This window comes from Symphodus melops (assembly GCF_947650265.1).
Source record: "Symphodus melops genome assembly, chromosome: 19".
Classification (NCBI taxonomy): Eukaryota; Metazoa; Chordata; class Actinopteri; order Labriformes; family Labridae; genus Symphodus; species Symphodus melops.
The window spans coordinates 9,556,959-9,584,385 of NC_136709.1; the positions used below are offsets into that span (position 1 = coordinate 9,556,959).

A 27,427-nucleotide genomic window follows, 5' to 3' on the forward strand; every position below is an offset into this window, starting at 1 on the left:
CATTCCAGGTGCTGAACATTTTTTTATTTTGTTATTTTATTTTAATTTACGGCACTTTGGGCAGCTGTTGTTGTTTTAAAGTGCTTAATCAAATAAAGTTGGATTGAATTATACCTTTATGTGATAGAATTTCTTTATTATGTAAATTATAAATTAAACCAAACTTCTCTATTTAGTTAGTTAATCTAATTAATCTTATGTTTCTGATGAAATAGTTGAATTGGTGTTATTAAAATACATAAATGTTCAATATGGTTATAGAGGCTACAGAGATGAGTCCGACTAACACTTGATACTTTTTTCTTATTACACACTAAGGGCCTGATTTACTTAGAGCACTAGTAAATCAGTGCAATTTAGTGCTATAAAGAGCACTAAATTGCGTGTTCACTCCAAAAGATTGCACGTCTGGTTTGTGGGCGTTTTGCGGGTGGTCGACTAAGAAAAATGTGCAAAACGATAACGGTGCAAACTTTGTGGAGGCAGGAGCAGAATGACCACAAGCACAAAAAAGGTATTAGTGGGAGAGGCAAGTAAACGTCCAGCATATTTTATATTTATAGCAGATAAATCTGAATGTAACAAGAAAGATTTGGCTCATCAGAAAACCTCATTATTAAACATGGCCCTCTTTTCTTCTCTCCATCTTTTGAATGAATTGTCAAACGTTGTGCAGGAGCTGCGAGCTGTGGCACAGCCGCTCAGGCCATTGTGGCGCACCAGACAGCCGGTCAGCTCTCTCTGATAGGACATAAAAGCCCCTGACAAGAAGCATTGAAAAAACGGGGGTACGCGCAGTGATGTCTCCAAGCATCGTTAGCAGCGCGGGGCTGTAGAAGGAGGAGACAAGCGCACTGAGGGGGACAAGCTGGGGGAGAGAGGGGCAACCTGAGGAAATCCTTCGTTTAACATGTTATGGTGGGCGAGAAGAGGGAAATAAGAAGACATAACGGGCAATGTTGAAATTCTTTAGAATGCAGTGAATACTATATATATATATATATATATATATATATATATATATATATATATATATATTTATTTATTTATTTTATTTTATTTTTTTTAAATGGGACTACTGATTCATGTGGGCTCACTTCATCTTTTATGACACTCAGCATTTTAACCAATGAAGGGTCTGCATTAGGGCTACTCACTGTCCAGTATGTAGTCATGCTGACAGCGACACTGTACATTATATATTGATTGTGATATTTGAAATGTTCCGAAAAGTGGATGTATAAAGAAAAAGGAAGAGGGTTCTTTGATGCACTATTCTGTGTTCCCTCTGAGCAGGAATAAACGTGACATATAGTCTTTGTTTTTATCATGGAGTGTCTAAAAATATAATTTAGGGACGTATCAAAGCTTTCTTGCGCCCTTGTCTCTCACAGGTAATTTCAGCCCTTTTCTCTCCTATGAGTTCCCAGTTAGCGAGTGTTTGATGTTGTTGTGAGTCATTGTGTGCATCAATGCTGAATGCACTGTCTAACCAATACTGTCCTTCTTCTACAGGCTCCAATCAAAGCGGGTTCCTCACCGCACTAAAAGACAGTCCTGCCTCATATCCTTTAACTCACATCGACCTTTTGACTGTTATTATCCCATATGTGACGATTTATTCTATGTTCTCTCGTTCTCCATATTGTTCTCATTCATCCCCCTCACAAGTTGGAGTAAGTGATGTTAAACCTTGTTCCACACTAACTTGCCCAACCAGGCTCCATGTAGGTCATAATGTATTACCATGACATGCCTCCTCAAAGTGTCTCCATCCAATGCTCCTGTCATTTTCTGCACAACTGGTGTGTGTCTGATTAGTCCTCTTCCATCAGGCTAACGCAGCACGCAAAGGCAACTTCTCAATCTGTCTCCGGCGATTGATTCAGTCGCTCTTTAATTTCATCTGGCGCTTACTTGGCTCCCTCCACAGAGATGTTGTGTGAGTGAGTGGGATTGTACTTTGAGCGTGGGCGTGTCTGTTCGTCTGATAGATGCCAAGTGTGCGCAAGATGTCTTCAGATGCAGCTGTTAGAAATCCCCAGCAAGACAGCTTATTGTCTTGACACGACATCAGTTATAATCACGTAGACTGTAGTCAATCCAAGCAAGTCGAACGCTGTGATTTGACGTTGCAGTAAAGGGAAGGTTGACCCCGTTTGTCCTTGGCTCTACGCAGTAAATCCAGGCAGTAACGATGGAAGGAACTGATGTCAGAATTTATATTTATCACCTCCTCAACAGACTTTCTGAGAAGATACTGAAGTTACCTTTTTTGACCTTTTCTCCAAAACCTCCTGACAATGACAGCATTATGTTCTTTAAGAAAAAGAAAAACAAGTTTTTTGCTCAAGTGTAAATGATAAGAAGTAGTAAATACTACAGAGATCTGATCATTTCCAGAACTGACATGAAGTTTTCAGTGATGAAATGTACTGCTCGCTCTCTCTCTCTCGCTCTCTCTCTCTCTCTCTCTCTCTCTCTCTCTCGCTCTCTCTCTCTCTCTCTCGCTCTCTCTCACTCTCTCTCTCTCTCTCTCTCTCTCTCTCTCTCTCTCTCTCTCTCTCTCTCTCTCTCTCTCTCTCTCTCTCTCTCTCTCTCTCTCTCTCTCTCTCTCTCTCTCTCTCTCTTTCTCTCTTTCTCTCTCTCTCTCTGCCCTCTCTTTATGACCGAGTAAGATAACTGTTTCTCTGGCAGAGAAATGCCAAGCTGATAACAGCATGTGTCCTACAGGACTTTAATAAAGGGGAGTTGCAGTCGATGGGATTAAAGCAGTCCTTTGTACTAGCTGAATGATGACATGTTTTGTCCTTACTAAAGAGGAAGAGCGAAGACAAAGAGAGACACTGAAGAGTAAAGGGAATGGGACAGTATTGAGATGTTTTTTACATCCCAGTTCACAGAATGCCTCATGATCTTTAATATTTTTCTGACCCGCCAACTCATTTGTTTTTACTTCATTAAGCCCTCAGCCATAAATCTGTGCTAAATAGTGCTTTTGTTGTGTCTTATCTAATAAACAAGACATTCTCTTGGAGACGGTTCCCTATGATTCAGTCCTGAGGCTCTTAGGCAGAACAATTGTTGTAGGACAGTGTGTGTGCTTTTGTGCTTTATGTGGAGCAGAGAAAATGAGCAGTGCTCTGCATTGCCAGCCAAATTAACTGGTAACTAGGACCTATTGGCAAGCAGTGGACAGGCCTGAGGCTGTAGGTCAATATGCTAGCTGAGCGTGTACCATTTGTTTGTCCATCAGAGCTCTGCATGGGTCAATGAGAGTTTGTCTGTGTATTGGTGTTCATGTTTTTGTCTGTTTTATTAATTGAAGAATAGATGACTTTAAACCTGTACAAAAAAACAGCAATGGTTCCTTGACTCAGTCGTGTCACTGTGATGGAGGTGGTGGTGTGTTTCTTCTCTGTATGGTCTATAGTGGGCCTGTCAGGCTTCCATACTTACCTAATTAGCTCAAACCAGACGACCAATGAAGATGTGAGTATGAATAAACACTTCATGAATTTGATGATTATTTGAACTCTGTGCTGGATTCTGCATATTTGGCTTTGTTTTTGGCACCTGTTAAAAGTGGTATTTTGAACGCTACAATGTTATAAACTAAAAAGAATTTTAAAAAAGGAATTTTTCCCTGCTGAGACACTGAATCATTGGGGGGAAAAATTCCAAATCCCAAACTTTTTGGGGTTTAAAAATATTCATAGGGCTTAAAGTCCAATATTTTTGTAATTGCATGTTGTTCATACTATTGTCCAGTATAGCATGATGTACTCTGTCTCTGTTTTCACATCAATATTTCATTATGGTTCATTAGATATAGAGGCCTGATTTTTTTTTTTTTCAGTGAGACTTTAATCAATCCCTTTGAAAGGTGTTGATGTTGTTTGGTCTTCTCTAGATAAAAGGCTCCTGGTCTTCTAAAAGAGGGAAAGACAACTACAACCCGTACAGCCATGGTAATATATTCACCAACTGCTGTGCAGCGCTGTGTGGACCCCTTCCACCCAGGTATGTGACATGAGTGTTTTTAGGAGCCTTTTATTCCCAGATGCCCGACTGATGACATGTAACCCAGTTCATTTACATTTCTCTGAGAACTCCTTCTGAAGCTTTTCATGTAAAGAGACCCTGAACTACACACACACACACACACACACACACACACACACACACACACACACACACACACACTATATACCATACTATACTATAACATTTAGTGGAGTTGAAATAGAACTGTCCTTTAGACGAGGAGCTGCAGTGAAAAGAGCCTGCTTGCTGCCTTCTCTTTACTCCTCTCCTAAGAAACCGCTGGAGTGGAAAGGATTTTAACGAAATGTGAGAGAGTCGGCTTCACATACTGGGTTTCTACCTCCAGCTATTCATGTGATCCAAACTGCAATGTAACTCGGCTGTCACATCTACATTTAATGTCCATGTGTCGGGACACATTGCTCCTGCCAGCTACTTAACTTTAAATCATTTTTACCAGAAGTTTCTCAGAACTCGTCCATGAAACCGCAGCTCTTACTCCCTCTCATTAAACAGCTCCTTTTTTCTTTCGTCATGGATAGAAATGTGTTCATGCTGGAGCCAGATACCTACTATCTGCTCTTATCTTAACCAACCACTGTCCTACTAAGATGATATAACCCTCTCTGTGACGATGTGAGACATCAGACATCTCTTAGCCTTCAGAACTTTCAGCTTTCAGCTTCAGCTTTTTCTTTGCACTTATTTAACCATGTATGCAGTGCCATCATGATGGCTAGATCAACACATGAAACGAGAGAAAGGACGTGTGCTCAGGGCACTATGCTGTCCATGCATGTGGCCTTGAAAGCCATAAGTCACTGATTATGATTACAGTGTGTGGTAAAGGAGAGTCCTTAGTGCACAGTTGGCTGCCATCTGTGCATGTTTGTGTGTATTGGGGCCAACAGGCATTGTTAAGCTGTGTCTACCATTTTAAAATGAAGATTGTTTCACCTTAGCCTCAAACTATGCATGCAATGCTGCCTCTCACACACAAACATGCACAGAGACAAAAGCCTCTTCTATCATATTCCCCGCTGAGACACTGACTCACTTTTTCTAATGCATCATCCTTTTTTAATGTTCATTCCCTCCGAGCTGCATTTGCAGACGTTCCGGTATGCTTTACCCAGCAAACCAAGTTCCTGCTGGGTTATTTGGGATTCTAGCAAACCATTTCCACCTGAATCCAGCTCAGTCCCGCTGGAGCACGCCGTCAACACACTCTGCATTCAGTGATTACAATGCTCGCCCTGTTTGACTCCACAGCTGTGTGCCTATGTGGTGCAAACGACTCTGCGTCAGATATACCTCTGTCTGACAGATAGATCACCATGTGCACATACAGCTGGCCTGTGACCTCACACGCGCACATACACAGGAGTTCAGCAGGTTGTCGTCTAACCAGCTGTGTCAGTTTGGAAACGATTGACTGTCGTGCTTACTGATTTATTAGCAGAGCCGACTTTCCGTGGTCGTGTGACCCTGAGAGAGTATTTAAAAGATATCGAGTGTGAAGACTCCGATATCGAGGCGTGTACACAACAATACAGCACACATCCTTTCACACACTCTAGTCTCGTGTGTGTGTGTGTTACCACTGACACACGAGGTCATCGTAGATTCGCCTTTCAGTAACAGTCAGTCAAAGAGTCTGACTGTTTCATTTGAACATCCGAATGTTTAAGCTTTCAGTGCTCCGAACAATCAATCTGATTAAACTGCTGGACTACATTTAATCTGTTCTCGTTCATTCCATTTGCTTTATTGTATCTGTGAGTGAGTGAATGCCCCACATACAGTGTTTTAAGGTGGGCTGTGGTGGAGTTAGTCGTCTCTTAATCGGAAGGTTGGCAGTTCAATCCCGGGCTCGTACAGTCCACATGTCGAAGAGACCTCGGGCAAGACTCTGAACCACGTTAATGCCTATCAATAGAATAAGTTGATACTGATGTGTGCTTCACACTGCATCCTCTGCCATCAGTGTGTGCGTGTGTGTGTGTGTGTGTGTGTGAGAGACGGTGACAGTAACATGAGTCATCAGAAGACAGTGTGTGGTGCATTTACCATTTCTCTCTTTGTTTCTCTCTCTTAGTCTCATCGACAGGCGGGGCTACTTCCAATCAGACACACCGCAGCTGGCACCACCGACCAATGGCATCACAATGTACGGTGCTACACAGTCACAGCAGAGCCACATGGTAAGACCCTTACATGAATATACCGCTATTTAGGTAACACCTTTTATGAGTGATTATTAATCATCATAAGTGGTAGAGCAGAAGGTCAGGTTCTGAATGGATCGACACAGTTTCAGTAGATGGCTGTTTGACATCAATCGGGTTGTGTCTGAATCTTTCTTATTGTAGTTCTAAACATCAGCTGTTCACCATTGGTGTATAATTTGGCCAAGGCAGGGAGGGCAAACAAGCGACTGTACTTAACTCTTAGTGACTCTTGTTTCATGATGTGACTTAGAAAAGGACAAATGTTGAAACCTCCGCGTCTGTTTAACTTCCCCAGTTAGGTTCTGTCATCCTCACTCGACTGAAACTGATGAAATGCTCGAGAGCATGCTGGCGAAGATCTCAATATTTAATGTGTTGCCCCATGTTGCCAGTAAAATAGGGCAACAGTACGAGGAAGGTCCCTTTGTTTGTGTGTGTGTGTGTGTGTGTGTGTGTGTGTCTCTTTGTTTGATTAATGATGAAACCACTGTATTTCAGATGTTCAGCATCTGTCATTTTATGCTGGAATAAAATGACCGACATATTTCACTTTACGAGAGACACAGGGAAGTTCAGTGTCTGATCCTTTTTAGTGCGACACATCATCACAGCACTCTCACTGGTCTTATATTTGATATGTGCAGCACCACAAACAGAACATGCAGTCTGCTGCTTGAGAGCAACACTACCTGGACGTAAACAACCAGACCATCAGGTTACATAAGATCAGTCACTTCACTTGTCTGGAACAAATCACGATGAGCTTTAAACATGAGCCTGTTGTGGGAGGAGTAAATAAACTCATTCATCCTCTCAAGCAGAGTACTTTCCAGGACTTTTGATAGTATGCTGGATAAAGCTATCTACACTGCAGAGCCTACCAGCCGTGTCTTCAATGAATGGAGATAACAGAACAGACTCCACTCAGTCAGATAATGGCCCATGTGTCATAGAGATGCTTACACAAATTAAAAGAAGAGGGTCCTCGGACGAGCATATTGAAGGTTTTCAGCAGTGATGTGGATGGAGACAACTTCATGAGAATGTATCCCATCTGAAGCGTCACCTTCCACATGACCTGCTTTATAGGCGTCACTTCTGATACTGTTGAATAATGATACCTAATGCTGTCACAATGATTCAGTGGTGTTGTTTGTTCCACAGTCCAGGGTAGAGATGTTTTACACCTTCTAAGAACTTTGACTTTAAAGTTTCATGGCCATAGAATAAGTCCTCATAATGTAATGTATGGAGGTAATGTATATGCACTGGGCCTTGTCTGGGTCTACTTCAGCTACATATACATAGTGAACTCAGGCCTTATGCCGTGTGTTTTGTCGTAAGGCATCCTTTCCTCACACAAAGAGCTTACTATCACATTCTTCCGATACGCCACACCCCAACAACTCACATCACTACGCATAACAGCATCTCTTCGTAGGTTATTTTTACTCAAGGATTTATTTGTCTGAGCATAATAGTCCAGAATTTCTTCCCTGGTTAGAGCAGACTCGTCCCGTTTGTCTTATGGCGGTATCTTTACATGAGTGGCAAGTACAGGACAGCGTTCAAGATGAAATGACATAACTAAAGGTGTACGATTCGCCATGACGAATGCTCATATCACTCAATGAGGCGCGCTGAATCAGCTGATCTCATTCAGTGGTCCAGCCATGAAGTGGTGTGCCAGACCTCACCGATGTCATTGTAACTGTCTGCAGGCACGTTACTTGACGAGATTAAATGATGATTTTGGTAAATATTGAATTCCTGTCTGATCTGCCCTCGTTCATTCTGCCCATAACTTAAACAATAATATATTGAATTAAAGAATTCATAAAGTTGTTAGTCATCGTCTCTCAACCGGAAGGTCAAGGGTTTGATTCCCAGCTCCTGTGTCAGGGGCGTATGAATGTGTGTTCAGGTAAGAGCTGGCACCTCTCCTGCTATCAGACCAGTTTCCTGATTTGGTCAACACCGGGACCGGTGACTCATTCATTACTTTGAGACAACTCTTTATGTTGTTTACGTCTTTCTGTGGCCCGCTGTGCAGCGGGGGAGAGTTTAAAGAGCACTTTCTTTGAAGCCTCAATTCACTCAGTCAAAACAGTGTGTAGCTTGTTTGTTTGTTTTTTACCTTTTTAATGCAAAAGTTTAGCAACTCATTCTTTGCATTAACTTTGCCCTCAGCAGTCTTGTAAAGGTTTGAATAATGAGGTCAAGAGTTTTCAACCCAAGAAACATCAGAGTAGGAACCATAACAGTTAAACATAATGTGTATTAGACACATTATCTTCTCATGCTAACTCAGAATCTCCTAAACTAAAAGTAGTCTGCGGTCTGAGAACACATTTGTTGTTTAGCAGTCTTAGAGAGAATAGCTGGTCCCAAGACAAGGACATTGTAGTGAGCTCACCAACCAGTCTCCCCTCTGAGGCCTGAATAGAAGCAACAAGTCCTCTGTTGTTCGGTGTTCCCGTTAGCATCACACTTTACATGCTAGATTTAAGACCTATTCACTCCCAGCTACTGAACGTCTTTTACTGGTGCCCTCGCTGCGTGCCACAGCCATCCTGTTGTCCTCGTTTAAAGTCCACGTCACCCTGTCACATCTCATTGAGACGTTGAACATGAATGTGATCTGTCTTCAGGTCCTGAATGTGTGGACTGCATGCGATGGAGGCTGAGAGCCGGAGAGACATTCCCTCACGTTAGCACATTCAGAAATAACTGCCATCTGTTTTCCATAGTGATCGTGATGAGCAGCTTAAGTTGTCCTGTTGTGCCCGCTGCTGGACATTTACCTGTTACCTCATCCAGAGTCAGCTGTTTACTTCATACACCTATGTTATGTGTTTAATCTACATCATATATGATCATTACTACTCATCAAGACAAACAAGTCCTCTGATTTGACTCGACATTAGAAACATGTCGGATGTTTAGGCTTTTTTATAGAGTTAAGCTAAAAATCAATCAAAGCCCGATTTATTTCTCTGTGAGGTGCTTTAGTGTCTGTGATACAGCTTTAGTCCGCAGCCTGGTATGTTGAAGTGGTTGCCATAGTAACAAGCTATGATATGGTGTCACATTACAACTTGATAACATAAAACCTTTTATTTGGGATTTGAGTTCTCAGAGGAAAGAAGGCACACAGTGTCAGGGCACCTTTTACAGTGTTGCTCAGTCTGTGAGCTTGACTCCTATTGTGTAGAAATAAAGAGACGAAAGTGAGATGAGTAGACGGAGAATGTTTTCTTATTTGAGCCAAAAGTTCTTGATTTGGTTTAATTTTGTGGACATGATACAGTTTAAAAAGTTAAATTGCAATATATTGTATCGCAATCCTCCGGATATATCAAAACATGATAATATCATATCATTGGGCCTCTGGTGATTCCCAACCCTACTAACTGTACTTATGTGTACTAACACACACACACACACACACACACACACACGCACACACACAGGGATAAACAAGCAGCTAAAGGCACAAGAGAAAAGCAATGTTTTAAGACGGTTCTGAAAAGAACTTAAAGTTTGGACAGGCCTCAGGTTAGCCGGCAGTTTGTTGCACAGATTTCAGCTGAATTTAACAGACTTATAGTTGCTGATCTGATTGGGCTGTAGACCGTGAGCAGGTCAGAAAGATATTATGGTGCTGTACCATTTAATACTTTGAAGACCTGAAGTAATATTTTCAGTCTGATTCTGTACTCAAACTGGAAGCAGATAAAGATTTTTTAGAATTGGTGTCGACCCGGTTCGCACTCTAGCTGCAGTATTTTGGATGTGTTGTGTTTTTAAATCAGTGTGGATGTTTTACAGATAAAAAGGCAAAACAAATACATAGATGACAGACGGATTAGACAAGTGGAAGAAAAAAAGTATATACTGTATATTAGTTGTGTCTTAACACATAAATTAGATAATGGGCGGTGTCGTGGTGTGAATGTGTGATTGGGATTAGTTGATTCTGATGGACTCTTTACAGAGCAGCCTCTGACCCTGTGTGAATGTCAAGCTGTGACCTGTGGAGTGAACGTGCATCGATTCGTCAGATACTATAAAACAAATATACAAGCTTGAGTCCACTCACCAAAAAACATCAGATCCTTGCCGAAGAACTTTCATGTTTGCAGCTTTGATAAGATCAAATGATTCATGTCATTTTAAAGAAGTTAGTAATTGTTTTTAATAGTTTCTGTTCTTCAGGAAAGACCTTTTGGTAAATTGTTCCTGTATGCTGACCTATATATAATGTCTCTGTAGGATTAGAACACTAATATAGGATTATTTGTTGATTTATATTCTTCTTATATCCACATTGCATATTGTACAGTTTACTAAAGCAACTGGCCTGTGCTGCTTTACTTGCTTTCAGTTTTCCAAGCTGTGTGTGTGCGTGTGTTAAGTGATTTGTTGTCCTAGAATGTTTTTTCTACAATCACATTATGACATGAGAAAGAAGGCCGTAGTTCTTCATTCAAAAATATGCATTCCAGCCAGTCCGAGACTGACACAAGGCCGAGTCAAAATGCGTGCGACTCCGAGACGAGAATCGCCTTTAAAAAGTGGCCCCATGAGCGAGACCCATCTGGAGTACTACAACACTTCAAAGTAGAACATGACAAAGTGCTGTCTCACCTGCTTCACTGCGCTCCCTCGACTGATGACAGAGCTTTGCACTAACGGGGCCGTGAGTGAGCTTTCTGGGTCATTTCAGGCCAATCATCGCAGTTCAGCTCAGCCTTCTCAATCACCTAAAGAGAGCATGAACTTATCAAGGTGACAAGTCACCGATAAGACAGATAATTCCGAGAACATCACATCTCTTCTCATGCCAAAGGTAGCTGGACCCCTGTTTAAACCTCATGTGTAATCTGCTCTTTTAGGTCAGTGAGATTGAGACACAAAGGTGAGATGTCAAAAGACGTTTGCGCTTCAAACTTTGCGTGAGTCAGACGTCCGAATGTTCTGATTTGTTTCTGTTTCAACTCCTGTCACTTCTGTGGTTTTCATCTTATGCACGAGTGTTCGGCGGTGATGAAGGGCTTAATGGAGCTAAAGCTCAAGCTAATGTATAGTATTGATAACATTCCAATGTGGAATTTCCACATTAAAGCGAGGTCGTACAGATCAATAGGTCATGAATGCGACCTTATAGCCTCGTGGCTTTAACTCTATCTCCTGACCTGGGCCCTGATTTTACAGGGGGGGAGAACTATCTGGTGCTGGTTCTGTGTGTGGCTCTGCATTTTAACAAGGGTACTAACATTTTTGTACTTTCTTTTCTTCCCTCATCAAATCGCTGATCCTCCCCCCCCCCCCTCTGCTGTCTGTCCACATTTTGTTTTTTTCTTGATCCTGTGTGGGGCTCCTTCTCTCCTCCGCCATCTAATTTTCAACTCTGCCTCACTCCTCTTCTATTTCCGTCCTTCACCTACTGCATTTTCTTTATCTTTCTGCATCCACTCCCGTACTGTTCTCTCTCTCTCTCTTGCTTCCTGCCACTTTCTCTCAGTGTGACCAAGACCAGTGCATTCAGAGCACCAAATTCGTTTTACAGGCCGCCGCCACGCCTCTCCTCCAGCAGCAGAGCAGCGAGCCCATCATCTTGACCACTTCCCCTGAAAATGGAGGAGCTCTAACCGGCCGCACGTCCCTCACCCTTGGCGGCCCGTGCACAGCACTCCCTCTCGGCCAGCCCACCCCTCCGACATCCACTCCCAGCCTAAGCCTTCACGAGGCCACTGACATGATGCAGATCCATGCGCACGGCCACACACTTAACCACAGCCACCCGCTGCAGGAGCCCGGAGCCCACCATCACTTTCTCACTCCAGAGGAGGTGCCCTCGCCGCCAGGTATGCTTCCCTGCGGAAGCCCACTTGGTCACAGCCACACGGTGCAGACTGGCTTTTACAACCCGGCCAGTCAGGACTCCCTACACGAGGACTCTGTGCGAGGACTGGTTAAGCTCAGTTCTGTCTGACAGTGGGACCCCGAGAAAAGCTGCATCTCTGAAACCTTTCCTGTGCCAGCTCACTCTCACCCCGAACTACTTAACCTTCTTCTCCTCTGCAGGACTAGAGAACTGAAAAAGCCTGTCGTTTAAATTCAGCTGCCACAAACTAAGAGGAATTTAACTGAGCTGAGGTGAAACCGGTTGTCCTCGCCAATGGTCTTGCCAAACTGCAACTTTGGAAATGACAGATGTTTTCTGGTATGATGGCCTGTATTAAAACTCAGACATGCCCCTTTTTTTAATTCAAGGGAAGCATGACCCGTTTGCTCCTGGAAACATGATGGTAAGTTTCTTAAAGAGGCATATGTCTGTGAGCCATGTCAAGCAAAAACAAAACAAACAAAAAACAGACAGTATTGACATTTTGAGGGGAAGTATTGAATTTCTGTCAATGAATCAAAGCTTCAGCAGGTTTTTTTTGTACAACCAACTCAAGCCTTTTTGCCTGTTGCTGATTGGACAGCATATTTTGCCTTTTTTTTTTTCTTTTTCTCTTTGACGTTCTCAGCAGTGCAATGGTTGATGTCATCATGTTGCATATCATCCTGCTTTTTCTATGTTGAAAATATGAGAGACTGTTGTACTGAACCATGGTAATTACAACTTGTATTTCCTGTGGATATTAATAAAAACACCAACTTTTTATCAGATACGATAGCCTTAGTCTTAAGGTCAACAGGGCAAACTATAAGAATCATGTGTTGAAAATCTTGTGACTGGTGACTGAGGCCCATAGACTTAAATCAGAAAGAGAACAAACATGCTCGTCTGAATGCTGCTTAAAACATCTGGATCTCAATCAAGGTAAGCCTTTTTTTCTACAGTTTCTCATTGATCCTGACAGAAGTCCTGGTTAGGCCTGGAACAAAGATGAGCGGTGCAGACATGAAGAAAGGACTCTGTCCATCAACAGTCATTAAAGGTAGTTTATGGTATGACTCAAGACTATGACATGTTTAAGCTGTCAGAGGTCAGGGCAGACTGGGAATGTTGTCACTCAGGATCAGCTCTCTTCTTCCACCCTGTGTTTGAGTGCGAGTACTGCAGTTAAATGAAAAGTATCATTACAAAGAACTATGACGTCCAACTCACTGTACAATGAACAACTTCACTGTGACTCTTCTAAAATGTAGCTCACGTGTAACTAATGGGAGCGCTTTGTGTGTATGAAGAGATGAGCGTAGAGTCTGTCGGTCACCTTGACTTAGCAGAACATCCTAACAGTCAACAAACAGTTAAGTGTGCTAAAAGATGAACATCGGGTTGTGTAGAAGTTAGTCACATCTTATTCCTAACACTGCGCTTTGTCTGCTGGATGTTTAAATGAACTACTTGAGTCCAACATACAAACTTGAATGTAAAATGAATAGAGTTGTGTTGTGGCGGTAACCTGTCTCTAAACGCATGAAACAGTGGAAACAAAATGATAGTAACATATTTATTAGTTAAATCATTTATGATACACAGGGAACATTTTCATACATATCTTACAACGATTATAACACACATTGTCAAAAGAAAATAAATACCAGTATTTTTTTTTTTTTTTTTTTCCCAGGATGATTTTTTTCTTAAATGTTTTGAAGCAGAATTGATTATTGCAGCGCAAAGTGGGAGCGTAGCTTAACAAGAGATGGTCACAGATGCAGGACTGTACAATAGTCTAAGACTTGCATAAAGATTGCAGGGGGGGGGAAAAACGGCATAATTATATATTGAGCTGACCCTGTACTGCACAGTGCTCGACCTCTGCTGCACTGTTTCTTGTTCAATGGATTTACATGTCGAGTGCATGAGACACTTTGATGTGTTTCAGAACTGTCAAGACGATGACCTTTTTAAAGTACAATGAGTTGAAAGAGCAAAGAATGACACCGAAATAGAAGGGTGCCATTAGTAGACGCGTCCTCTTTCCTGATAACTTGTGGAAAAAAAATGCTCTGAAGCATTTTAGATTTGCTGTACAAGAACTAAATACTTAGTGGGCCTCCGAAAGAATGGAGCCCTTCAATATCATTCATGGTCTGTAATCAATGTCCATATGGGCATTTAAACAAAGCAAGTACTTGAGTGCTTTTTCTTATTTACACACGTTGCCTGTTTTGAATATACAGTGCACTGAGGGAACTTCACAGCAGAGATGCACTAAAGACAGAATAAGAAACAAATCAAGGCAAACCTAATCTGTAGCTGTAAACAGTCATGGTGCTCCACAGCCGCTCCCTCTCATGCACCAGTCATCTCGCCTGTCGACACAGACCATAAACGCTCTGTCGTCTGTTCATGGTCCTTGTTTGCTAACAATGCTAGACTAGCTTAAAATCAAAGATCTATGGTTGATGCAAGACAACCCTTTCCTGAGGTTGCACGGGGTTTGCAGTTTTCAGCTTCCACGCTCTTGATCACTGCGGCCGAAGTTGATTTAGCATTGATAACCGCAACACAGCAGTGTTTGCTACGCTGTGTTTTCATTCGGCTTACAGTCACCACAGCTTCACATCTGTGAGCTCTAGGTCCCCCATGATCTCCAACTGGTCAATGCTGCTCAGGTCCTGCACCCGGTGTCTGAACTCAAACAAGTGAGAGCCGTTCACTGCCAGCTTGAATTGATGAGGCTGACACAGGATGAGAATCTGAAAACATCAACGCAGAGCAATAATCAACGAGCTCATAGCAAACAGACATTTAAAAACAGATATGAACATTTGATGTGATGAAAGTCTAATAGAGCAAAAGCCCTGAAAAATAGAAGTCAAGGTGTCGTCAGCTCCTACCTCAAAGTATTCCCCTGATGAGAAGGGAAAGAAGGGCAGCTCGCGCTCCTCCTGACCCCAGGATTCACTCAGGTACGAGTTCCTGATAAACATGCCAGACTTCATGCGGGGATTCAGATGGAGGGCGATGTTCTCCGTCTTGCTGGTGCGGAGGTTCACTGTAAAACTGGATGCAACGCAGATTCAAAGGTCAGTCCATTCAATCAAAAAGAATGCATTTGTTACTAGGTTATGTGTTGTACGTAAGCAGATCAAACAAGTCAGACATGACGAGGTGTATTCCATCAGTGATTACTTTACCTGTGAGGGTACATGCTGACCTGCCCTTTGATTGTGATATGTTGTCCCGGGCTCATCCCTTTCAGTATACTGCCTTTGTAAGGTAGGCTCTGAAATTGATACATTTCAGTATTTATGAATACACATTATTTTTCGACCAAAGCAATAAAAATGAGTGGTATCAAATTCTATGATAATGTCCTTTCATGAATTACTTCAGAATCTCTCAATCCAAAATCGTAAACCAAGACAGGTACATGTCACAAGCATAAACACCCAGAACCCTACACCATGTCAAAGAAATGGATGTAGGATTTGGATATTTAAATGAGAACTCTGATAAACCTGCATTATCAAGCCATCCGGCTTTTATTAGGCCAAAGTGGACACTGGTTGTAAAGTATGTCCAGTTGACTCTGAACCCTGAAAACAATCGGTCAGTTTATGGTCTCAATAACTGGTTTAAGGACTTCTTCAACACAGCAGATTTCATCACATATAGAGTAAGAGCAGGTCTGTCACAGGGAGTCACCACCTGTGATTGGCAGACTGCTGCCACTGAGACCTGTCAACCAGGCTAGAGACATAGAGTGGTTTAATCCCGTCATCCAGATATGTTATCATCTGGCTCTAAAAAAGAAATCGATTACACATTCAAGATATGAAACATTATCTCATAAACCAATCGGTGACATGGCTACATCCATTGCTTTTAGCCAGTGAATGCAAAGAACACAGGCCTATGTGAACAATCGGTGCTGATGTTGCATGAAACCCCTGTATGGTGATCCACATCTAGGTGTCTGACAAGTTTAACACCTCCGCCACACTAAGTCCTCCACTCTCCTGCAGCGACAAACCTCCAAGCCTTCTCCCCTCGTGTTTGCAAAAAAGAAGTTATTAAATTATTAAGCATAATTAGGCACTAAGTGCAAGAGGCGAACAAAATTGCCCTTGTCTCGAGCTGCGTTTATTGTGTTAGCAGGCTAAAGGTAGCGCTCTTTATTTTTCTCATAGTTTGCCATTGTTGTGTAAATTTACGCAGCATGACCATGACTTAAAAATGCGTGCGAAATTCAAATGAGCAGTAAGTAGGCTCAGTCCCTCACTTATCAGCCTTTATATGCAAGGGGATGAGCCGGCCGTCCACGTAAACACCATGTCAACACGGCTCAGACAGCGGGACTCACGCTTCTCACTCATTGCAGACAGACAGTCACACATTTACACATTTACAGAGGACATATTGGATTTCTTCTGTATTATGTGTGAAATGTCACACATTCTACCTTTAAGGCCTTCAGCCTGACACTAATGAATGCATAGCTTAGTTACTATTTCAGGTGGGCGTAAAAGTTCTATTGTAAATTTCAACAAAAACTAGACAATATTACAAACGTGCTATGGATCTTGGCTCAGCTGGTTTGTGTACAATCATTCCTGAATGGCTTTGTTTGAGCAATGCTGGTGTGTTTCCTGATCTTGTAAATAGCGAACTCCAAAACAGTCGGATGATGGCGAGCTAAAATGAAGGTTCACACAGTACACAAACAAAGAAATCATTTAGGAGCTGTGATCCAGTTTTAGTGGCATCACATGATGCTGGGCACAGAGGGTTTGTGTAAATGGCTCAAAAGGAAAAACTCACCAAGTCACCTGATTCTGAATATATCGCCTAAAAAGAAAAAAGAAAAAACTTAGAGATAAAATATACTTTTAATAGATCAGTTACAAGTCTGAGGATTGAATGAAGTAAACAAGAGATGTGAGTCTACATACTGAGTTTGGGATGTAGCCAACAGCGTGCACCGTGACATTCCCAGAAATAGAAAACGTGTCGACGCTGTTTAATGAGATTTTGTGCTTGTATTCCAGCAGGTGAGCACCATTGACTGCCACCTAAGGGGGAAAGGTACGTAATTCAGTCGCCGTATTTGCTAGAACTAACACTAATACACACGTCTTACTGCCTCTATCTTCACCAACTTGTAGAACTCCACCTTGAAGACGTCTTCGTGCACCAGGATGATCGTCTCAAAGGGGGCTCCACGTTTGTAGGGCAGCCGATGGAGCGTCTGCTCTTTGCCCCAGCTCTCGTGCTGCAGGGAGTTACAAACCACGCAGGGCGAGCCTTTGAAGCGAGGGCTGAAGTGGAAGGCGACGTCAGAGCGCGGCTTGGTGCTGCAGCCGCTTGACAAGTCTATCTGAAACCTCAAGAGAGAACGTAGAAAAACTGACTGACATTTGCAATTTTAAAGTTTCTTTGAGTAACACACTTTAACCTCAGTGATCTATTAACAGAGAAGCAAAACTTCCACTCATAGCTGAGCTGAAAGTGGCCTGAACAGATCTTGCTAAATAAATTCTTACAAAAAGTTATTCCACATGAATCACATCCTACATGTGGGCTCTACATTCAAGTGTCAGACAAACTCATGATATTGGCACATCCTCAGTACAGCTGCTTAATTATAACTTACCTGTCAGCATCTGGAGGCACAGTGCCCTGGATGATGATGATCTCCCCAGGGTGCAGGCCACCAGGAATGGGCCCTGTGTATGGGACCACCTGAGGTAGAGTTGCCGTTAAAGCACTTCATACCTGCACTGACAACACCTGGAGATACGCTCTCTAAACACGCATGCGTTTCATTTAGAAGCTACAACAGGCTAAACACGGACTGGCTGATCTGCTAACGCTGTCTGTGCATGCTGTTTGAAGACAACTTAAAATTGCTCTAATCACAACACCTACCACCTTAGTGTTCAGCTGTGGAGTGTGCTAAAACTGGGTTTGTGGATCACTGCATGTTGGCGTCAAAGGGTCGATTTGGAGCAAATTAAAATATGATAAGCCTCTTACCGGATTCAGCACAGTGTGTTTCGCATTTGCCACAGACATCGGGCTCGTTGTGTCAGTCTACAACATGTAGTTGTGATGGAAGACAACGGAGTCCGCGGTGAATCCGACCGGTTAGCAAAAATCCTGCACTACGCAGGGTTGATGATGGGAATAAGCGCCGTCTCTCCATCAGACCCCGAGCTCCACGCGCATGCGCACATTCTACATGTGATCAAGACCCTCCTAGACTGTGGGTGGCAGCATTACAACTCTACAGTGTAGTACAGCCTGCCAGAATTCCAATAGTAGAAGAAGAAGAAATCACGTATTGGGCGTCAGTTTCGTTTCTGGAAAAGTGCCAGCAGCTTTCATTAAAGGACAAAAACAATTCCCGACATATCGTCGGCTTTATAGAAAAATGGGCATCGGTGAGTATAAGCGTTTCTTTAGCGCTGCAGATTATATAGTAATCAAAACGGAGCTATATGATTTATTCATTAATTGTGAAGAAATAAAGACGACCATCATTATGTCTAAAAGGTCTGACTTGACTTTTTGTAACTCCATTTCTCATTTTGTTCTTAAAGGAACTATTCTCACCATCGGAGCAGGAGCAGGTCAGATTATCACAACCTTTTTTTTTTCTCCCCCTTTCAAAGTTCATTTTTATGTAGGAGAGACATTTATTTATGTTAACCCAACTTGTTTCTCTCTGCTGGCTCCATGGATCGTGGCAGTGGGTGCTGTGGTCCTGGCTCCAGTTGCTCTCGGAGTTGCAGGTTTCACCGCAGGTGGGATAGCTGCTGGCTCCATCGCCGCTAAGATGATGGCAGCCTCTGCAGTAGCTAACGGAGGAGCGGTGGCAGCAGGTAGTACGGTGGCTGTTTTGCAGTCAGCAGGTAAGAAGACGAAGAAGAAGGGGGTACATACTCCTGATTCAACATGTAGTGTTTGACTTATTGGGTATCTTTTAGTCCTGTTGAAAGGCACTACAGTCCATTTGGGCAAGACCATGAACTTAGACTGTTGCTGAACACAAATGTGTGTCTGGAACTGAAAGTGAATCAACAATATGTTACTTTTTTAAGACTGTAAACGTGTAGATAAAGTGTGGATCTACAGTGGATTGACTGTTTATTCTTGACGTATTCATTTGGCTTGTCCCTGTTCTTGCTGCTCAGAAATTTCACCTCCATGGTGAAGTGCCCTTGTCTGTCGATTGTCAGTCGTTTGTTATTTGTTGTCCCAAATGTCTTTAGTTAAGTTATTTGTTTTATAGTATTGTTTTTTTTAGTGCTACTTTTTTTAGTGCTCTTTTTATGCACTGCAGGTTTGCACTGGGGGGTTGGGGGGATTGCAATTTCATCTGTGCTGTATGTTTATCATGGAGCATATTTGACAAATAAACAACCTTGAACCTTGAACCTTGAATAAGACTACGTGCAATCTTGTTGTAGGTGCTGCAGGCCTGTCAGCAGCTGCCACTGCAGCTGTCGCCGGTACTGGAGGAGCCATTGGCTGGCTGGGCAGTTTCTTTGGAAAATGATGGAAATACTTGATTAATTTTTACGTTTAAAATTATCTATGGGAAAACACTTCACCCACTTAATTGACAAATATAACCAAATTGCCAAATGCCAAATGTGATTTTTTTAAATGTGCTACAATAAAAGAGTGTGATTAGTGTTATCCATGTTCATGGTCTTGTATGTTTTTTACTGTGCATTCTACACTACTCACTACACTACTGTTTTTTACATGAGTGCTTTGCCCTATTTGTTCTGAATTTTAATGAAATAACTCATCTATTCCCTTTTTTACTATTAATGAAGTAGAAGAAGCACCATTTTCATTAGTGCAATATTTATTACCCAAACAATTAAGACGATACCAAAGGTAGCCCCAAATATAGCCCCACGTGTTTTCACCATTTCCTGCAATGACAGCGGCGTCTCATGTTCCTAACTTGCCTCATGATGTTGTTGTGAATCAATGCCTTCCACTCCTCTACAAGTGCTACATGCAGTTCTGCCAGGTGACGTGGTGGTGAGGTATGAGCATCCAGTCTCTGCTCTCTGCTTCAGCTGGTCCCAGACCTGCTCTGTGAGGTTCAGGTCAGGGGACATTGCTGGCCATACCACATGAGGCGCTCTGACTTCCTGAAGTCGAGCTGTGACAATTCTGGCACGATGTGGTGCAGCATTATCATCCATGAACAGGAAGTTGGTGGGTGTGCTGGTGGAATTGGAGGACTAATGATGGGTTCTGTGATGTCTCTGAGGTAAGCCATCTACAAACACTAGATCTGTTGTGCACTGACTGGTGATGCCTGCCCAGACTGTTGCACCTCCTCCACCAAAGCAAACACTGGGAACATGTTGACCTCAGCGTATCGCTCATCTTGCCTTCTCCAGCAATGCTGGCATCCATCGTTTCTGTGCAAGGTGACCCGACACTCATCAGTGAACCACTGTTGCATTGTCCAGGTCACATGGTCTTGTGCCCACTGCAAACGGTCACATGGGTGTCTTGGTGTCAGTGGAGTCACCTGCAACGGTCCTCTGGCATTCAAGCCAAAGTGGTGGAGTTGGTTGTCTGAAAACCCTTTTACCCCTCACTTCTGGTAAACAGGCCTGCAGCTGTGTGGCAGTAACATAAAGGGGTCTGAGTGCATACGTCCTTAGCTACTGGTCATCATTGCGGTCCATCACTCGTGGCGCTCCGCTGCCTGCTACCAACCTAAAAGCGCACTATGACCGATAAGTGACGTGTGTTCATGGCTGCTTGAATGATGAACTGGGAACGAAGTACTGGCAATACCAGCTTTTTATGTCCCCTGAATGTTGAAATTGATGTCACATTGAAAAGGTTTGTCTTTTTGTATTTTTTGGTATTGGCCCCAGTATGTATGGCGCACTGTACACAGTGAGGCCATTACGTGGAAAACACAACATGAGGTGTGTCTATCACCCTAATACAATGTTCCTCCCTATCACTAAAGTGAAACAAACACCTTAATATGTATGAAACCTCACAATAGCCTTAACTTAATGTGAGCAGTGTATTGCAGGCTGTTAAAGACTTAAAGACTATTGTCCACAAGGGGAAGTTCTTATTTATTCTGTTTGTGCTGGTCTGAACGCACTCCTTCACTTGATTCTGTCTGATATCAGGTCTCATATCGTATCCATCATAGCTCTATGGTCACTTTATTCTTCAGTATTCATCTTTGTTTATATAGAGCTAGTACATATTTAGTGTGTTGTTCTATTATCTGCCATGCACCACTATCACATTATTATTTAGTATCTGCCTATTTGCATATAGCTTTATAATTATCTATTATATTTATACTCTCATTTACTGCACTATAGTTCTGTTACGTCTGTTCATTACTTCACTACATTACATTACATATATGCATTATGCCTGATTACATCTTAGGCAGATCACTGTCCACTTATATCTTCTCTGGCACTACAGTTCTGTTTACATCTGTTTCAACAGTCTACTGCATGTCTGTTTACATCATACACGTCTGTTCACGTCTGCTTTCATCTGTTTACATGCATATCTTTTTACATCTTACTCCGTCGCTGTCCTCTGGATCTAACTCTGTAACTTGTGTTTTTTAACTTGTACTAACATCTTGACACCTTCCTCTCTGCTGTCCTTGTATCTAACTTTGTAATGTTGTATTCTCACTTTGTACTAACACTCTTGACTTTTATTCTTCTTTGACACTTTATTTTTTGTTGACTGTTATCTTGGTTAAATGTTTTAGCATAGTTGCACTGTTGTTCATTTACTGCTCTGTGTGCCCTTAAATTGACCCCGGGGACAAATACAAATACATTGGTTTGAATTGAATTCTTTACAGCGCTACATCAGGTCGACATTGTGAATTGTTAGGTAATGAGACCTCACACATCTGTAATTTGAAATAATAAGCTGCACTTTTATTTACAACCAAACACAACATGAAAAGTATTCTTCTGATACCTTTCACTCTGCAGGGACATAGTGCACAAGCATCAAACTGCAAGTTCAAATTCTTAGTCAAACTAAACAATGAAATGAGAAACCTGAAGAAAAATGTGATTTGCCACTTGATTCTCAAATCCTGGGGAGGGTTTATGTACAGATGTGATCAAATATTTCCTTTTTTACCACCAGCTTTTGCAGCTTTTTACATGATCATACAAGCGGAATACATTAAATCGACTTGGTAGCTCAGATACTCCATACGGGAATAAGTACTGTGTAAAGATCTAAATGATTATTAATAATAATGTTACTTCTAATTTTAAATGTTGGTGATAGCCACCACAATCCACTGCTGATGCAATACTCTTGTTTTTCATCATCAGAGATGGACGTTTGTCCTGAATGCAGCTTTAAAGGAGCAGTCAGAACTGAACTGGTTTAAAGATTTGTCTTTTGTTTTACTACAATTTTCCAGTGCTCATGATTCAGAACCTTAGAAATGTTTTGAGATATTTGGGGAAAATTGGCTCTATGCCATGGCGTCCTGGTCATGCACAAACAAAAGTTGCTGCGGGTCTGCAGTTTCTTTTCTCCAGAAATGAAACTTGCGCCGTCTATAAAACTCGGCTCCGTTCAAATCTCATCACAGAGAAGCAAGACATGGACCCCTGTGAGTATCTCTGTTGTTCTTGTAATACTGTTTGAGGGATTTATTTAAGTTTATTTCATTTGAATTCTATAATCATAGGCAGAGGAATCACCTTCGAGAAATATACTGAGCTGTAAAATGTGATTTAAGATTTTCATCTCGTTTTTTCAGTTTCAGCTTTGGCCGCTGTGGCAGGAGGAGGTAAGACCCTGAATTCAACTCCTGAGTTTACTATTTTAGCATTTGCTTGACGATAGATCTACGACGGAGTATTAGGGGCAAAGAGATAAGGAAATACAATTTCGAGATTAACCTCGTAAATTTACGAGACACCCCTGCGTAAAAACGGAAAATGATGAAAAGTGAGTTAAAATGGAGCCTATTCCCCTCAGACCAAATTTCTTCCAAATCAGTGTCTTTCTATCTTCGGAAAAGACAGTTTGTTGCAGTATAGTTTCAAAGTCCTCCAATTTCATGACAATGTGATGATCATGATTTGCTGTTTCATCTGCACAAGTATCGGATTGTTTTGTCAAACTGTTTTTCATGAACAGTTGCGGAAGTCAATGTCCTTGTTTGTGCCAAGTGGTGGCTGCTGCTCATGGACTGAAATAACGACAATAATGTCATTAATGTAAGATTTTATTGTCGTATATTTACGAGTTTAATCTCAAAATATTATTATTTTTTCTTTAACGTTGCCTTAATCCCCCATCGTAATGATCCGTTATAATGCTCACAGACAATGATAGACAATGGGCCCCCTGTAAATGTTTGCCACAGGCCCCAACAGACTCCAGAATCACCACTGATCTTAACACAATAATAAAGAGACTGAACTGAGGAGCCTTTGCTGTTCCTGTTGCCTTTCATACAGCAGGGCAATAGGGCCACTTGCTGCTAGCCTAACTAGTTTTACATCTAGCTGTTTACTGTGCGAATGACAAATTCATCAAATAAAACCAGGACTTGAGAAAAAATGTAGTTGTGATGGAAGACAACGGAGTCCGCGGTGAATCCGACCGGTTAGCAAAAATCCTGCACTACGCAGGGTTGATGATGGGAATAAGCGCCGTCTCTCCATCAGACCCCGAGCTCCACGCGCATGCGCACATTCTACATGTGATCAAGACCCTCCTAGACTGTGGGTGGCAGCATTACAACTCTACAGTGTAGTACAGCCTGCCAGAATTCCAATAGTAGAAGAAGAAGAAATCACGTATTGGGCGTCAGTTTCGTTTCTGGAAAAGTGCCAGCAGCTTTCATTAAAGGACAAAAACAATTCCCGACATATCGTCGGCTTTATAGAAAAATGGGCATCGGTGAGTATAAGCGTTTCTTTAGCGCTGCAGATTATATAGTAATCAAAACGGAGCTATATGATTTATTCATAAATTGTGAAGAAATAAAGACGACCATCATTATGTCTAAAAGGTCTGACTTGACTTTTTGTAACTCCATTTCTCATTTTGTTCTTAAAGGAACTATTCTCACCATCGGAGCAGGAGCAGGTCAGATTATCACAACCTTTTTTTTTTCTCCCCCTTTCAAAGTTCATTTTTATGTAGGAGAGACATTTATTTATGTTAACCCAACTTGTTTCTCTCTGCTGGCTCCATGGATCGTGGCAGTGGGTGCTGTGGTCCTGGCTCCAGTTGCTCTCGGAGTTGCAGGTTTCACCGCAGGTGGGATAGCTGCTGGCTCCATCGCCGCTAAGATGATGGCAGCCTCTGCAGTAGCTAACGGAGGAGCGGTGGCAGCAGGTAGTACGGTGGCTGTTTTGCAGTCAGCAGGTAAGAAGAAGAAGAAGGGGGTACATACTCCTGATTCAACATGTAGTGTTTGACTTATTGGGTATCTTTTAGTCCTGTTGAAAGGCACTACAGTCCATTTGGGCAAGACCATGAACTTAGACTGTTGCTGAACACAAATGTGTGTCTGGAACTGAAAGTGAATCAACAATATGTTACTTTTTTAAGACTGTAAACGTGTAGATAAAGTGTGGATCTACAGTGGATTGACTGTTTATTCTTGACGTATTCATTTGGCTTGTCCCTGTTCTTGCTGCTCAGAAATTTCACCTCCATGGTGAAGTGCCCTTGTCTGTCGATTGTCAGTCGTTTGTTATTTGTTGTCCCAAATGTCTTTAGTTAAGTTATTTGTTTTATAGTATTGTTTTTTTTAGTGCTACTTTTTTTAGTGCTCTTTTTATGCACTGCAGGTTTGCACTGGGGGGTTGGGGGGATTGCAATTTCATCTGTGCTGTATGTTTATCATGGAGCATATTTGACAAATAAACAACCTTGAACCTTGAACCTTGAATAAGACTACGTGCAATCTTGTTGTAGGTGCTGCAGGCCTGTCAGCAGCTGCCACTGCAGCTGTCGCCGGTACTGGAGGAGCCATTGGCTGGCTGGGCAGTTTCTTTGGAAAATGATGGAAATACTTGATTAATTTTTACGTTTAAAATTATCTATGGGAAAACACTTCACCCACTTAATTGACAAATATAACCAAATTGCCAAATGCCAAATGTGATTTTTTTAAATGTGCTACAATAAAAGAGTGTGATTAGTGTTATCCATGTTCATGGTCTTGTATGTTTTTTACTGTGCATTCTACACTACTCACTACACTACTGTTTTTTACATGAGTGCTTTGCCCTATTTGTTCTGAATTTTAATGAAATAACTCATCTATTCCCTTTTTTACTATTAATGAAGTAGAAGAAGCACCATTTTCATTAGTGCAATATTTATTACCCAAACAATTAAGACGATACCAAAGGTAGCCCCAAATATAGCCCCACGTGTTTTCACCATTTCCTGCAATGACAGCGGCGTCTCATGTTCCTAACTTGCCTCATGATGTTGTTGTGAATCAATGCCTTCCACTCCTCTACAAGTGCTACATGCAGTTCTGCCAGGTGACGTGGTGGTGAGGTATGAGCATCCAGTCTCTGCTCTCTGCTTCAGCTGGTCCCAGACCTGCTCTGTGAGGTTCAGGTCAGGGGACATTGCTGGCCATACCACATGAGGCGCTCTGACTTCCTGAAGTCGAGCTGTGACAATTCTGGCACGATGTGGTGCAGCATTATCATCCATGAACAGGAAGTTGGTGGGTGTGCTGGTGGAATTGGAGGACTAATGATGGGTTCTGTGATGTCTCTGAGGTAAGCCATCTACAAACACTAGATCTGTTGTGCACTGACTGGTGATGCCTGCCCAGACTGTTGCACCTCCTCCACCAAAGCAAACACTGGGAACATGTTGACCTCAGCGTATCGCTCATCTTGCCTTCTCCAGCAATGCTGGCATCCATCGTTTCTGTGCAAGGTGACCCGACACTCATCAGTGAACCACTGTTGCATTGTCCAGGTCACATGGTCTTGTGCCCACTGCAAACGGTCACATGGGTGTCTTGGTGTCAGTGGAGTCACCTGCAACGGTCCTCTGGCATTCAAGCCAAAGTGGTGGAGTTGGTTGTCTGAAAACCCTTTTACCCCTCACTTCTGGTAAACAGGCCTGCAGCTGTGTGGCAGTAACATAAAGGGGTCTGAGTGCATACGTCCTTAGCTACTGGTCATCATTGCGGTCCATCACTCGTGGCGCTCCGCTGCCTGCTACCAACCTAAAAGCGCACTATGACCGATAAGTGACGTGTGTTCATGGCTGCTTGAATGATGAACTGGGAACGAAGTACTGGCAATACCAGCTTTTTATGTCCCCTGAATGTTGAAATTGATGTCACATTGAAAAGGTTTGTCTTTTTGTATTTTTTGGTATTGGCCCCAGTATGTATGGCGCACTGTACACAGTGAGGCCATTACGTGGAAAACACAACATGAGGTGTGTCTATCACCCTAATACAATGTTCCTCCCTATCACTAAAGTGAAACAAACACCTTAATATGTATGAAACCTCACAATAGCCTTAACTTAATGTGAGCAGTGTATTGCAGGCTGTTAAAGACTTAAAGACTATTGTCCACAAGGGGAAGTTCTTATTTATTCTGTTTGTGCTGGTCTGAACGCACTCCTTCACTTGATTCTGTCTGATATCAGGTCTCATATCGTATCCATCATAGCTCTATGGTCACTTTATTCTTCAGTATTCATCTTTGTTTATATAGAGCTAGTACATATTTAGTGTGTTGTTCTATTATCTGCCATGCACCACTATCACATTATTATTTAGTATCTGCCTATTTGCATATAGCTTTATAATTATCTATTATATTTATACTCTCATTTACTGCACTATAGTTCTGTTACGTCTGTTCATTACTTCACTACATTACATTACATATATGCATTATGCCTGATTACATCTTAGGCAGATCACTGTCCACTTATATCTTCTCTGGCACTACAGTTCTGTTTACATCTGTTTCAACAGTCTACTGCATGTCTGTTTACATCATACACGTCTGTTCACGTCTGCTTTCATCTGTTTACATGCATATCTTTTTACATCTTACTCCGTCGCTGTCCTCTGGATCTAACTCTGTAACTTGTGTTTTTTAACTTGTACTAACATCTTGACACCTTCCTCTCTGCTGTCCTTGTATCTAACTTTGTAATGTTG

General features: G+C 42.1%; 3 protein-coding genes across 4 annotated transcripts in view; 2 read left to right on the forward strand and 1 right to left on the reverse strand.

Moving 5' to 3' along the window:
* zdhhc14 (zDHHC palmitoyltransferase 14) overlaps nt 1–12,959 on the forward strand; it is a gene marked incomplete at its 5' end in the record, with an annotated part of 41,782 nt that extends 28,823 nt beyond the window's left edge. Inside the window, 5 exons of one of the 2 annotated variants that reach the window (XM_079370640.1) lie at nt 1,516–1,563; nt 3,389–3,492; nt 3,914–4,023; nt 6,146–6,251; nt 11,806–12,959. In XM_079370640.1, the coding sequence (XP_079226766.1) occupies nt 1,516–1,563; nt 3,389–3,492; nt 3,914–4,023; nt 6,146–6,251; nt 11,806–12,276 (839 nt within the window). In that variant the 3' untranslated portion in view covers nt 12,277–12,959. The remainder of the gene's footprint in view (nt 1–1,515; nt 1,564–3,388; nt 3,493–3,913; nt 4,024–6,145; nt 6,252–11,805) is intronic. The other variant, XM_079370641.1, reaches the window with a different exon arrangement.
* Nucleotides 12,960–13,733: 774 nt separating this feature from the next.
* lgals8b (galectin 8b) lies at nt 13,734–18,419 on the reverse strand. The gene is made up of 8 exons (XM_079370645.1): nt 18,226–18,419; nt 17,843–17,931; nt 17,363–17,573; nt 17,142–17,261; nt 17,011–17,037; nt 15,384–15,472; nt 15,084–15,249; nt 13,734–14,942 (listed from the first exon to the last, which is right to left on the reverse strand). Exons 1-8 carry the CDS (start codon nt 18,262–18,264, stop codon nt 14,793–14,795), a joined length of 891 nt encoding a protein of 296 aa, XP_079226771.1. The 5' UTR covers nt 18,265–18,419; the 3' UTR covers nt 13,734–14,792.
* An 82-nt stretch (nt 18,420–18,501) lies between these two features.
* On the forward strand, nt 18,502–19,893 carry LOC306841026 (uncharacterized protein). The gene is made up of 4 exons (XM_079370647.1): nt 18,502–18,632; nt 18,792–18,821; nt 18,942–19,103; nt 19,662–19,893. The coding sequence occupies exons 1-4, from the start codon at nt 18,623–18,625 to the stop codon at nt 19,748–19,750; spliced, it is 291 nt and encodes a 96-aa protein (XP_079226773.1). The 5' UTR covers nt 18,502–18,622; the 3' UTR covers nt 19,751–19,893.
* The last annotated feature ends 7,534 nt before the right edge of the window (nt 19,894–27,427 follow it).

Bases quoted from the DNA above. Each gene is read 5' to 3' on its own strand.
- lgals8b (XM_079370645.1), bottom strand. From the start codon at position 18,264: ATGTCTGTGGCAAATGCGAAACACACTGTGCTGAATCCG. The intron at 17,932-18,225 runs GTAAGAGGCTTA...ACTCTACCTCAG, and splicing joins AACACACTGTGCTGAATCCG to GTGGTCCCATACACAGGGCC. The intron at 15,250-15,383 runs GTAAAGTAATCA...CGTTGCATCCAG, and splicing joins GTCAGCATGTACCCTCACAG to TTTTACAGTGAACCTCCGCA.
- LOC306841026 (XM_079370647.1), top strand. The intron at 18,822-18,941 runs GTCAGATTATCA...GGATCGTGGCAG, and splicing joins CACCATCGGAGCAGGAGCAG to TGGGTGCTGTGGTCCTGGCT. The intron at 19,104-19,661 runs GTAAGAAGACGA...ATCTTGTTGTAG, and splicing joins GGCTGTTTTGCAGTCAGCAG to GTGCTGCAGGCCTGTCAGCA.